The 15,341-nt window shown below is 33.3% G+C and overlaps 1 protein-coding gene across 2 annotated transcripts in view; it reads left to right on the forward strand.

Annotated features, from left to right (window-relative positions):
* The window catches only part of LOC149799391 (retinal guanylyl cyclase 2-like), a 175,831-nt gene that overhangs the window by 131,560 nt on the left and 28,930 nt on the right, over positions 1–15,341 (forward strand). For both annotated transcript variants that reach the window (XM_089958728.1, XM_089958729.1), the window contains exons 8-10: positions 389–460; positions 873–1,029; positions 5,124–5,270. In XM_089958728.1, coding sequence (XP_089814854.1) covers positions 389–460; positions 873–1,029; positions 5,124–5,270 — 376 coding nt within the window. The remainder of the gene's footprint in view (positions 1–388; positions 461–872; positions 1,030–5,123; positions 5,271–15,341) is intronic.

Genomic DNA, 15,341 nt, shown 5'->3' on the forward strand with positions numbered 1-15,341 from the left:
ACATTGAATATAGAACAGTAGTTTCGTAGTAATTACGAACAAAATAAGTCGTGGATTGTATTATGATATGTACACTTGACATGAAAAACCAGGTTTAGTACAGAAATGTGTTTTTGCCATAAAAGTACGGTTTATTAAATCGAGACAATTTGTCAGATTAAAAAAATAGAAATGTCATTGTCTTTAAGCTTAATGCTTGTGTGATTTTACCAGAGCCTTGTCTTCACTAAATAAATAAAAAATATGACATTTTATGTATTTTTTATTAACCGTACACACAATAGGTGGAATGGTATTTGTTTTCTAAACTAAAAGTTCCAAACTATTGTCGAATGATGATTTCTTTTTTACTTGGAAAGGATAGTCATGTATAATTCCTTTCTTTCAGGATGTGATAAAGAACAAAGACATTAAACTAGACTGGGATTTCAAACTTTCTCTTCTTACAGACCTTGTTAGGGTAAGCAAATATACTCTTTAATGTTGCACAAAATTTCCTAATTATAAAAAGTCACAATTTGTTTCCATTCTATGGTTTTTGTTTGAACGAATGGTCATTGTGTTTCAAATCTCCCCAGCATCATTATGTTGTTTGCACGAGATATTTAATCATACTGTAAATGTGCTGAGAATTATCCATCAATCATGCTAATGAGTAACATAATTAGCCTGAGCTGGTGTATGAAAACCTATATCAAGCCAACACTCCAATATTATGCTTCTACTAGTTTGCTTGTTTTAAATGCGAATATTAAAAGGTTGAATTTGATTCTTTTATTTTCTTCATGACGAACAGTAGGGTGACTTAAGGGCATATACAACTGCCTAATTTAATTTTGAGCAAACTGAATTCTTCTTTAATCACGTCACAGGGACTGAGATATATACACAGCTGTCCGATCAAATGGCACGGTAACCTCAAATCCAGAAACTGTCTAATTGACAGCCGATGGGTGCTAAAACTAGCGGATTTTGGCATCGGTGGATTTCTTGCCAAAGCGAAATTGTCTGTGAAATGTGAAGCCAAAGGTACGTACCTTCTGTAATATATATATATATATATATATATATATATATATATATATATATATATATATATATATATATATATATATATATATATATATATATATATATATATATATATAGTTAGATAGATAGATAGATAGATAGATAGATAAATTGCACTATACATAATTGATGTTGATGATGTTGTTAGTATTATTGTATTATTACCGGTATACACTTTTTCAAGAGAAGTCAGAACCGACAGTCTAAAATATGCTAAGAGAATGAAATGACCCAATTTCACGATAATGTTATTCAGGGTCCCATCGAGTCTTCAGTAGGGTCGCTACGGGTCCTCTGTGGGGTTACGACAGGTCATTAGAAGAAACTATATTATAAGCCCGAGGGAGGCTAATTTAGGATGGCAGCAAAAAATGGTTGTGAACCAGTGACTTAACAGAACAGATTTTGAATTACACAAAAACTCTTATTTTCACATACACATTAATACATATACTGAACGAATACCGATATAAACATAAGCAACATTGATTCATGCCGCGGAGTCAATTAATTCCAACATGGATACAGCTTTAAACCCACGCAGTCGCATTTGGTCTACCTCCAATACATTGGTCTTCCAATTAGATCTTACCATAAAGTTCGTCTTGGAACTGTTAATAAAACACTGGACAATGATGTTAAACTATAAAGCAAAATTATGAATATTATTGAAGATTATCGCAATAACCAAGAAACCAGCTTGCGAAGCTGTCCGATCTTTGCTAACTTTTCCAATAACCTACCGCTTGTCACCACGGCAAGGTAAATTATTAGTTACAGAAACTGAACTATGTATCATGAAACCAAGTGCTTATCAAGGCACGCAATGGTAACGGTGCTTATCAACATAACCAGTAGTAAAAGTGCTAAGACTTTTTTTTTCTTCATTTGAAATCGAATTTTAATATTATATTTAAAATTGAGATGTTAAAAATATATCACTGGGAGAAAAACTATATCGACACAGTGCAGATATCACTTTTGGAACTACTTTCTTTATCCGTTGAGGAAGTGTATTTGCTCTTTGTATGTCATTCAGAATGGTACTTCTATATTTAGGACTATTTCGTTTTTTTCTGTTTGACTTCTCTCTCTCTCTCTCTCTCTCCCTCTCTCACTCCCCCCCCCCCGTCAGGATAAACAAATTATAGAATGTTATCCATCAAGCATAGATTTATGTAATCAGTGAGAAGGCGCGGTCAAGATTCCACCACCTAAGCAATGTTGAATGTATCAACCCGCCAAGAAATGTGTTAACGAAAATAAGTCTCTACCGATTCGTATTGATAGTCATTAATTTGACAAAATACACAATTTGAAGCATTTTATATGCAATTTGTAAAACGTTACTGTCCTAAAATTATTGTAAAATTTCCTAACTCCTTTTTATCGATGTAATACTACAGCCGTCAATCACAACGACACAGAATGGAGCAACAAATCCATGCAAATCGAAGGTTTTTGCCTTAAAAGTATATAATAAAAGGAAAACCTACAGTTCTTGAGGAAAATATTTCACCAGTCAAGTGGAAACATTGTATTGTCAGGAGTGACAATACAAAATATTTCCAGCTCAATCGTGAAATATTTACTCAGATCTACTCGCCACGAGTGACAATGCACATTGTTTCAACTTTACTCGTGAAATATTTCCTTATATCCATTAAAAAACCGTAGATATCTTCTATATATCCAAATATAACCCAAACTTCGAAACAACTATCACTTCCAATCGCAATGCATCTTTTCACACATCTGGAATATAACATCACATGTACATACAATTGCTGTTTTCATACGTAAAAAGCTTACAAATATTCCGAGATCCTGTACTTTCTGAAAGTCGTCTATTGCGGAAAACAGACATAGAAATTATCCATTACAAAAGTGTTAACAGTAATAAACCTTCGGTAAATACGGAATTGTCTGCACGTTTAAATTTTAATAAAATCCATTTGTTACAAGAAGATCGTTTTCCGTGGATCAAAATCCTGTCACGTGTTTAAGATTCCAGGATTTTAATTCCAGTATGCAGTACGTCAAAAAACCAAATAAGACTGAAAATAAAGTATGTGCGACTTTTTATGCGCATTTTCCGAATCCCTAAGATTTGAGCTAATTATTTTTACTTTTGCAAAAAGGTAATTTTGTTTTACAGACATTCTTCAAAAAAGCTAAAAACTGTTAATTCTTCTGAATTAAATAATATAAGGGACTTATTATATTAATGTTTCTTGTCAGCATACCAGCTAAATACCAACTAATGGGTATTTAACAGGATAATAGGTTCGCTTATTCTTAATCATGTTGTTATTCCATTGAAACAAATAACAATGTAACATTTACATGCACTTTGAATCGTATTTACCACTCCATTAACTCGTGAACAAAATAAACACAAAATGTTGTAGGGACTGCAATTCTGCAAAACTCTTCAGCAGCGAAGACATAACCCGCCATCTGACTATGCGTTTTTATTTCCCCTTGTCAGATTGCAAGCTTAAAAACGACTATGGATTTTACGACGCGTTTTGCCACATTTAAATCTGGCGCAATTTTTTTTAAAAATTAATGTCAGCCAAAGAATGTTCAAAAATTTTCAATATAACCAGCTCTCGAGACTGACAACTCCTATTTTAAAGTAAATCATCAGGAACCATACGTTTTTCATTGTTATGTCCATACATCAGAAATTTGGGCGCCTCAGTCACAAAAAGCTAGAATTGGCAAGACTATTATTTTTCCGCGCATCGTTTGACACCAGAGAAATTATTCGCATCTTGGTATCAGTATCTCATATAATGGAAGTCATCGGCCGTTCTATTCTCACACTACTAGCATACAGTAATGTTCGACCGTGTAACCAATGATCTCTTTGATGACAAAACGCAGATGGATCAATAGACCCTACGGCAACGTGATGAGTAATTCATTACACGAATACTTTAACAGAAATGTGTTCATGGAACTTGGATGCCCCACTTTAGCTCCAGCAACCTATCAAAGCGCTGGTTAAAGCAATTCGAACAGCGTCCGCTAGGAGCCAATAATTTAAAAATGATACGGTTTTATGGGACCATTCACATTGCATAAACGCATTTGATTTAACGTAGAACCTCTCGCTGTATTAACTGAATAAAATTATAGTTTACTAAATGATGCGCATTGATGGTTATATTCCTCGTCACGTGATCCATATCAATGAAGTTGGACAGAATAAATGAAAATTCATTTCTTTCTTTAGTCGAATTTCAAAGATTTTTCCTCTGATAAATTGTCTCATGAGAATTATGTGGCTGTTGTACTTAAGAGGAAGTTGTAAACAATACCCTGCTTAATTGTACTCAATTAATAGTTTTAGTTTATTAAATCCACCCCTAGAATAGACTTCAGTTTCGCTACTACTTATTGACATCTCGTCCAAATAACATGAACATGCTCATCAGTTATCGGAGACGATTGCCTTTAATGACTGTTAATATAATGAAGTCTTCAATATCAAGGCACATGCCATAACATGTACCATAACTTAGGGATCGGTTGCACGAACAGAGTTTGACATAACTGTGACATTGGGCCATTTGGAGTCCTTCTATCAACTTCCTAAACAACTATAAATATCCATTAGACAGCGATATTGATAAAAGTTCAATTAGAATGGACTTGTACTAAGTAAAAATTGCAAATAATTTACAGACTTCTTTAGGTTTTCGGGACTCTTTGGTAAAAACCTTTAATTTGTTTTATTGTCACTCCTTGTTGTTTTCTCTAACAAAGTTGCCTCTTTTACGCAATGGAATAATATTTTCGGAACACTACAGATGCACTTAACAAACATCCTATCGAGAACCATATCAAATTCCAATTAAATACGTTCCTCCTGTATTACTTTAATGCACATAAAATGTATATATTTAGTCTCGAATTTCTTTTTGTAATATATTCTCAGATGTATAATTAAAATATTGTCCACAATTTAAATATCACAAGTAAAGATTTACTTGTATACGTATATAATACATGTAGATCAACTTTTCAACGGTTATATTTAGATTTGCTGTGGACGGCTCCGGAGCATCTCAGGGAGGCTGTGTCAATGAAGGGCTCAGAGAAGGGAGATGTTTACAGCTTTGCTATTATTATGCAGGAAGTTATCCTCAGGAGTCAACCTTACAGTATGACGGGATTAAGTCCCCAAGGTAATATGGACAGTTCCGACAAATCAAAATTAATATTTTCTACTGAATCTAGTTGGCCACTGAAGTATATGCTTTTATTGTGCCAACTTGCTTTCTTACCGAGGTAAATAGACAACAAAGACATTAGGCAATTTTTATATTTTGATTATGTCAAATATAAATGTAAGAAGCGCTGACAAATAATGTGAATCCCATCCACTCACCTACTTCATCACTGGATAATCTCTTCCTGTGCAAAGTAAAACAAAAAATATAGTTTCCTCTCATTGCTTCTCACAATGTTATATTTAATATAACATGTGGTTTAAACTGAATATCGTGAACACTATTTGCGTCTTCAATTAGGAAGAACAATATTTTGATCGAATGTAAAATAACAGCCTTAGAAAAGAAAATACTACGCGAATTTGAAGTAAACCGTATTCAGACATTTGTTTAACATTTTTTTTTTAAATTTGAAGGAGCTTTTCAGTTAAATGGAGTACAGATCTTAAAGCTCTATAATGTGATCTGTTGAACATTATTCCGTGTTATGGTGCGTCTAACTTCGTCAATATATTGGAAATAATAAGTTTGTCTACCTGGAAATTAATTAAAAGAAATCTGTTAATCTGCGTTATCCCAAAATATCCGACTTAATGTCTCCAACGTTGTGGAGAAACTTATATGACCTTTGGTGTCGAACATGTCACGTGTTCAGGCTCGAATAAACAGTAACACAAGAAAGAGTGAAAACAACAAGCTTTTAAAAAAATACAATAATTTATTTTCCTGGAAAATTCTGTAAAAATAAAACATCATGAACTTACGGTTTTGCAGAATCCTAAACATAATCCAAGAATAATCCAAGAAAAAAAATTGGAAGTCCTAATAACAAAATGTTCTACTGATTTCAAGTTCGAATCCCGACGAAGAATCCATGTAGGAATACGATGACGTATGGTGAAATCTGTAATGTTGAATTCTACAGTTCCTTGTAGAAACAAGAATTATCACTCCAGTTTCTGATAGCTCAATAAATTTTTATATAAAAAAACTGTCCTTGTTCAACAATTTTAAATAAGCACACGTATTTTCCAGAAAAAATAACAGCATCAGTCCTTTAGAATCCAAGTAATTTGAAATGATTCCAATCCAAGTAATGTGAAATAACTCTAAACAGCACAACATACAACTTCCAGTGTAACAGCCCCGCTTCTACTGAGAATAATTCTCCAAAACATAGGTTATATCGTCTTCGAAACAGTAAACAAGGGGTCACGTGATCATGTTCTAGTGGCTTATAGAAATTATGTACTTGTTAAAGGTCACGTACACCCAGCTTGACCCTGACGAAAACCAATCATTTTACTGAAAGAAAAAAAATGTTTAATCTTAAACACCAAATCCCATCATGACATTGACAACAACCAATCATTTTAAAATAAAAATAGAACTTGTTTACGTGGCTGCTATACAAATTTTCAATCAAGGTCAGGATCCAGATCAACACCTGGTGTTTTCAAAACGACCAGCCAAGGTCAACCCATTTTCTGAAAAAAGTATCATCTCGGGTGAACAAAGTTACATTACAATAGCATGTAATATAAAATAAAAAAATTAAAACTGACAAACAATTAAATTGAAATAAATATATATTAAATCAGATATAATTAAATCAAATATACATAAGAATCAGTATAGTTTTTCATTAACCTAAAAGCACATACATAAAGGAAATATATAGCTTAAAAAATAGGTATCAGAAAATCTCTTACTAACGCTTTCAGCCTAGATTTATAATCATATACTCGTCCTAGATTATCACTATAATTACTAGAGCACCAGACTATAATTTGACCAGGAGCAGAGCAACTTCCTGATCTTTTGTAAGCTTAAAGATAAATATGTGTCGACATTACAAAGTGATAGAGTGTAATTTCGAGCACGTGAGGTCAAGTGAATGTGTTCAATATTATGTACGGCTTTTTAATCATTTGTTGGCAACACATGCAACTATTTCAATATGCCTAACATCGTTAGCTTATAGATGTTATAATATAGGTTATATGACGTCACGGAGTTTCATAATGACTTCCTTTAAACCAATGCCCGTGTTATTTTGTCCATTCATGTGTGAAATGTATTTTAAAAAACTTAAATATCTTTAAAAAGACCTTACTTTTTCTAATGCATTATTTACATTAAGTGTTCAACTTATTAAGTATGGAAAATATGTTATATTTCTATGGCATGTGTCCTGCAATAAGTAACAAGTTACTATTCTTCCTGTTGATGAAGCTTTAGAAGACTGACACCAATGATGGCGGAAACCGATTCCTAAGAACGAAACTGGGTTTGTTTCTTGAGAATAGGAATTGCTCAGGATTTGCTTGCTGGCTATCCTGGTTATTTAAAAAGACCTTGCAGATTGAATATCGAACTTTGCCTTAGTTCAGATGTGCATCTCTCAAATTACTGCTAGCTCCGCTTGGTCATTTTCACTTCTCTAATTTATGAATTATTATTATTATTATTATTATTATTATTATTATTATTAATGCGTTTTTTGCACTTACCATGTAAGTATTGTCTATTCTAGCAAGATTCGTTTGCCTTATTTTAATAGCTGCTACGGCAAGGGTATTTTTGGACTAGTTCAAGTTCATATCTCCAGCACATGTAACCGGCCATTTCGTTCACATGTCTGCTCATGACAGGGCGTTGTTTCCCAAATACAACATATAAAGAAATTTCAGTCACAGTACATGAAAGAAGCACAGAGGTATCTCCACATTCTCTTCATAGTGATTGTTGCCCATGCACTCAACTTCACATTTTACCTGTCGCGCTTTGAGAACATCTGACTACGGTAGAGCAGAATCTTACGCACAACTTCATTGGCTTCCTTATGTTCTGTTCTAACACTCGTTCCTAACACTCTAACTTAACATTTAGCGACGAAACACTCGTTCCTAACACTCTAACATTTAGCGACGAAACACTCGTTCCTAACACTCTAACGTAACATTTAGCGACGAAACACTCGTTCCTAACACTCTAACGTAACATTTAGCGACGAAACACTCGTTCCTAACACTCTAACGTAACATTTAGCGACGAACCAATCTTTCGTAACACTCTAACGTAACATTTAGCGACGGTACACAGCATCGCCATGAAGTAAGACTTTATCGTTATGCGATCAACATTATCTGAGCTTTTTCACACCTCATAATATAATTCAATAAATTTCATTTCATAGGAACATTCGTATATGTAGGGGACCCTATCTATACATGTAAAAATCGATCAACAGATTTTATTGATTGATAGTAGGTGTTCCACATGAAGGAATTATCTTGAATACAAATCTATAGAAAGAGGGAAAATCTATGAAGGATTTGAGTATCAAAAATAAGGAGTTCGGATACATATGGGAATATTACCAGATTTATGAGCACAGTATTTCGGGTTATTTATGTCAGTTTTGTTGAAGGTTGTGGGGAGGGGGAGTATTTTGGGGGATTAATTTTTTTACTTATCGGAATCTTTTTAGGAAAACATTATTGTGTCATCAATAGGTGATAGTTCACAATGGCATACATCTAATTCAGCTACACAATGGGGGAAAAGTTTGCGAATGTTTCTTTAACATGTCAAGCACAAATTGTACCACTTCGTTTGTACTATTTCTGTCTTATTTGTTTTTGTTTACTTCAGTAAGATCATACTGAAACATATCTAACAATCTACATTAACTGCACGATTGAAATCAGTGACATTGTAAGAAAATACATCTGTACAAGTAACTGAATATATAACGACAGACGGTGAGTTTTAATTTAATTATTTCCTGACAGCTATTCATTTTCATTCATGCGCCTTCAAACATTATATATAAACGACCAATAATCGTTTTTTATGAAACCATCTTAAAAGTCTTAAATAAAAGTAAAGGTTATAATATGTTAAATGTGACTAGTACAAAAGGTGTATGTGTATGTCTGTATACGATTAATCTTATTCCGTTTGAACGTTTATTTTTCATCATAACATTGAAATGTTGCTTACTTCATCTGAATCGCCAACTATGGAGAATACCAATATTGATCTGAGAAAGGAGTTGCAATTTAAAAACAAACCTATATTTTGCAGTAGAGGAAGAAAATATTTTTTTTGTTGTATTTAACTTTATCTTAGTTAATTTCCACTGATGAAAAGTACCTCATTCTTATTAATGTTTTCAGGCATATTCCATTCCAAAGAACCCCTCCTTCAAAACTCAATCATGAAGTCCCGCAGATCGAAACCAGTATCTTTAACTTGCTCTCTGAAACAAAAACTAATTAACTTCTTGTCAAGTCCATTTATCAGGCATACATCAGGAAACCATGATGAAATTTAATCATGCATTTGCTTCAAAAGCGAAATGTTAAGCTTATCACTAGACAATGGTACCGGGATACATCGCCTAGTGTTTCCTTTTCCCAATAAAATAAATTGTAGGAAGCTGAGTAGCATTACCAAAGAGTCGTAATACTTTTATCAGACGGGTTTGTGACTCCAGTTCAACTGAGGCTCGTCCAGAAATATGTATAATCACAGCTGATTGGGTTTGATGAGCACGTTGATTAGATTTGGACCAATAGCGGATTTGCTCTGTTTGCCGTATCAACCAGACTTCTCATTGTTTAGATAGCTTGATCATTTTTTTTTTTTCGAGCATGATGAAATATTTTGTCTAGGGCTTTTGTAATTTCGGTTATCATCAGAGTATTGCAAGAGAGAAAAATTGATAAATAGTCGGATGGATTTGCTTTGTCTTGCCAAGGGACAGCCATTCCTACTAGTATCGTAATGACATGATATGCATGGTCCTCAACTATGATCTGCATGCATATAGATATTAATAGTTAGAGATATAGATATTTATGTTTATAGTTAGAGATATAGATATTTATGTTTATAATTAGAGATATAGATATTTATGTTTATAGTTAGAGATATAGATATTTATGTTTATAGTTAGAGATATAGATATTTATGTTTATAGTTAGAGATATAGATATTTATGTTTATAGTTAGAGATATAGATATTTATGTTTATAGTTAGAGATACAGATATTTTATGTTGATAGTTAGAGATATAGATATTTATGTTTATAGTTAGAGATACAGATATTTTATGTTGATAGTTAGAGATACAGATATTTTATGTTGATAGTTAGAGATATAGATATTTATGTTTATAGTTAGAGATACAGATATTTTATGTTGATAGTTAGAGATACAGATATTTTATGTTGATAGTTAGAGATATAGATATTTATGTTTATAGTTAGAGATTTAGATATTTATGTTCATAGACAGAGATATAGATTTTTATGTTTATAGTTAGAGATATAGATATTTATGTTTGTAGTTAGATATACAGAAAGAAAGTCAGCTGGATAGATACAAAGGCATGGACACACTCAGAAGGATAGATAGAAAGATACACAGACAAACAGATGGACTCATGCAGAGAGATAGACAGATAGATAGATAGATAGATAGATAGAAAGCTGGATGGATGGATAGATAGATAGATAGATAGATAGATAGATAGATAGATAGATAGATAGATAGATAGATAGATAGATAGATAGATAGATAGATAGATATTATAACACTGTTGAATGGCGGTCAGGCGGTTTCATTTAAATGTGTTTGGTAATGTTTTGATATTATACCAAGACGCACTCAGCTCGAGATATTATTTTGAGACATTGGGGAAGATCCTTTTCCCTAGAGCCAACGAGGTAATATCGGGTTTTCACGGTTGTCACAGATCTGATAATGAACCTGAAAAATATGTATCAACTGCAAAATTTGAAGAGTTCATTTCTGCTTATAAAACCTGCCTCAAAAAGCTGAAATTTATTGACAAAAACATTAAGATGAATGTCAGCCGAACTTTTGATGGTTGCCCAGCACGAATGGATTGGATCAACAAAACATGTGCAGAGAAAGTGCAAAGCTTACATAATAACATGAATTCTTGTTATGCCCAAGGACCTCAACCTTGGTAAGCTGAATATTAACCGCTTTCTTTTATTTTAAAAATCTTGTAAGGCAATGGATCTCCATTCTAAATCACAGTGGCTAAACTAAGTAACAGAAAAGCAAAACCAACAAGTTTAGTAAAATTCAACAAATAAGTTCATTCTCTGACTTATAAAAGGAAAATATAAGAGAAACGTACAGTATTGCAAAACAAATCCCAAGTAAACCCTAAATTTATATCGTAAGTTCAAAAGAATATAATGAATTTCAGGTCTTGAATGCGCTGATGTACGGTTAGCCTTGAACGTGCTGATGAGCTAACAGAATCAAGCTGATGTAGTCCAGAATTAATTTGAAATTAACTCATAATAATCCCAAAATAATGTTTTAGTCCAAACAGTCATGTGATCACTTTGTAATTCCAATACATAATTGAAAAAATGTTTCCTCTCAAGTTAAATCTAAACACAACAGCAAACACTCTGTTGTCTGAAAATTGAAAAGGAACATGAATAGGAAAAAGAACGAATAATTTTTTTACTTCTTTCACGTTATATACATCCCCAGGACTCCATTTTGGAATACATTCCTACTTAATCTCTGACGCAATACATCGCCACCTGACACGTGTCGCAATACATCCCTGCTTGGTCTATGTCGCAATACAATCCCACCTGACCTGTATTAATAACTCGGTCATCCCAACGGAAAATTGCCTCAAACTGTAAACATGTTCAGTATCTAGAAACTTATATATTCATAATCAAGGATCGGTTTAGAAGTCAGATTCAAGTAAACAACCTATTCATATCTTTAAAATATTCATTATCTTAAAATATACCTTATATTAATGGTTAAAACGTAGCTTTGTACTGTGTTGTTTATAATGATTATTAAATCTACAATCATGAACAAAAATTAAACACACAATATAGAGTAATTACACTTACTGAGTGTGAAATTACAATATGGTACAAGATAAATGTACATTCACATTAAAAAAATATATAATAAAAGTAACATAACACTATATTAACCTTCAACGTTTTGAAAGACGCTGTTGAATGAAACAGTCTTAGAAATTACAACTGTGTCAGTTTTCTTTCTTTATTGCCTATTACGATGCAAATTTGGCTAATATCCATTAGTGGATGCCGAGCGACACTATCATAACTAACTGTAGGCACTAGTTCGGATGCGAAACAAGAAACAAAATGCATGCGCATAAACATACAGTATGCTTAACAGGCGCAAAATAAAACTACAAGATATGTGGCGGATCTTGATCATTTATCCGTGTAAAATGCAAAATCAGAGAGCGAGAGCATGACGATTTATTCTTTATAGAATATATATCCAAAAACATCTTGCAAAATATTGTATCATAGATGCAGAAGAATCGTCGGCTTTGAAGGAGGTAAGCTGTTATTGTGAGAACTGTCACAATGCGATCTGTTCATATTATTATAAGATCTCAGGTAGTCTACAAATGAAAGAGGGAATCTTAAGAAAACGTAAACCCTATGTTGCTATCATTTTTCTCAAAGTGTTCACGCATTTTCTTTTCCGTGATTCGCTGCACCTTGTAATCTCATCTATGTCCGTATTGATGACAGGAGTGATCATTATTTGTATAATATGCAAAGTGGATACGTATATGACAGCGAAGATTTTAGATCCTCAATGCAGTCACATTTCCATTAGTAATATAGACTATTGTCTGAAAACAAAATCCCATCTACATCAAAAGGATCTTATATTTGTTTGGATAAGTAGATGACATCAAGATCGGGGTATGAAATGGAGGTGAGAGATCAGGATGTGGAATCAAACGTATACTGGAAGAAGGTGCGATATTATTTGGTAATTTTGAAAACTCGTGCACATTCAATTCGATACAAAATTAGGTTGTCAAGATAACACTTTGCATAATCGATTCTGTTTATATTGCTCAGTTGATATTACCATCTTTTATTGATTCTCTCTGAACAATACGTATTGGTAGTTCCATATTCGTGAAAACACAGATACGTACACTGGCCAATTGGTCTACCTTCACTGTCTTCTATAGAAACTAAAAATAGTTTTTTTCCTCATACATAATGAAAGTTAGATTCAGGAACAGGTGTGCGAATAACTACGCTAATGGTGTATATTTGGTTGGGATCGCTGGCATGAATTAAATAAATCACAACATATCACGTAATCCTATTCACTACTAGTTCTGGAAGCTGAATGATAAATTTAATAAGGCTTAATGTGTGACAGAGATTCATTCCAATTTTTCAGATTTAATTAGACGACCATGCAATTCAGATGGTGCGTCCCTGATGACACTTTAATTTGGACTTAATTTCCGTCACCGATAGTTTACTACAAGCGTCTATAAACAAATTATCAGAAAAGACAACTATGTATAGCTTTGATAGTATTAAGGAAATATCGCTGTAAGGGCACATAAATTATTTAGAACGCATGGCTCATATGTACAGATTCAATCACGATCTTGATGTGTACTGACTTATTAAATATCGCCAGAGCGAGCATGACTCTACGAACTCAATGTCCTTTGCAGAGTGACAAACGAAAGATTTAGCATTCTGCCTAACAATGAAAAGCTCTCTTGATTTTAGTTCCTACGCAGTTTTATTGCATACGTATGTAATATAATAGACTGATCTGGTGTTATTTAAAAATATTCAGTTTTTATTTCCGTATCACGTACCCCGATTAAAAGAATTAATGTGTTATCTCTGACTTGGGCGTGTAAGAATCGTTGACTCACCGAAGATAACTTGTATTAATCCCAATTCGTTTTGAATTTCATTCACACTCTCAAACTAAAAATATTTAAATAGAGCTAAAAAGAGAGTACATAGAAAATACAAAAATGCGCGTCATGTTTTCTTTTTAGTCAGGGTAAGGATCTCTTTAGTAATACTTATTAATACGTCCCAACCCTGGGCCTCGATGTATCCTTCCCACTTATCAAACCCCTTCTCGTGCTAACCATGTTTAAGTAATATAAATGCTAAGAAGAAAAAAGTAAACATTTTACGAGAGTTACAGTGAGTCACACGTTAATAAAAAATGAAATTGTGAAAAAGGTGATAAATTTTGTGCAATCGGGCCTATATGCAGTACGAATTCGATTGACCGCTACTTGTGCGTTTTTATTTCATACCTTATGATCATATGCGCTACCAGCTCTTGCTTGGCGTGAGTGTTTGTGTTATATTAATGAATACAGTCATGACATTCTCAAAGTAATGCTAGAATATCCTTACACTTTAGGGGCAACATGCTACATTACATAAAGAGAGAATATTAAGTAGATGTGTGCTTTAAAACAAGAAATCACCGATAGTATATACGATGCCATTTTTCGGTTCATTTAGTCTTTTGCAATAGTTACAACAGGACTACGAGCAAATAGTAACGATATCAATTATACTGAACCGATCAGAGAAAATACCAGACTTTGTAAACTCCCACATTAGGAACGGAAGCATTGATATCATTTGTGTCAAAGTACGAACTATGGAGATAAAGGTGACATGATGGTGCCTGGAATTACTTGATTGATTATCTTTGCTAGAAGGTATTACTAACTGCAAAATCGTCTAAAACAGAAAAGAATAATGTCCATAGCGCAATACCATCTGACCGTTTATGTGTGAGCGAGTTCTAATGTTTGAATTTCGCCATGATATCCTTACCTCGAAAAATGCTCCGCAAACATGGCTTGTGTTTTGAGGAGTGCGATCGTTCTCGCGCGCCATCGCTCTCCTTAAATCCAAGCCCCCCCCCCCCCCTTCTTATTGTTCAAGACAAAGATTTCCAGCTGTTTTGTGAGTGAACTTCTCAATTTTTTGCGTACATTTCTTGGCAGTTACCTTTCACAAATGATATTTTGACGTCATGTGTCATAAATTATGATGTCGTAAATATTATAGTGGTATTCATATCTTTTAAACGTTAATTAATTTCACTTAATGATGAAACACATTATTGTTTCTAACAATTTAGCTTATTTGATGTTAT

The sequence above is a fragment of the Sinohyriopsis cumingii genome, chromosome 5 (assembly GCF_028554795.1).
Source record: "Sinohyriopsis cumingii isolate HCF-2022 chromosome 5, ASM2855479v2, whole genome shotgun sequence".
Classification (NCBI taxonomy): Eukaryota; Metazoa; Mollusca; class Bivalvia; order Unionida; family Unionidae; genus Sinohyriopsis; species Sinohyriopsis cumingii.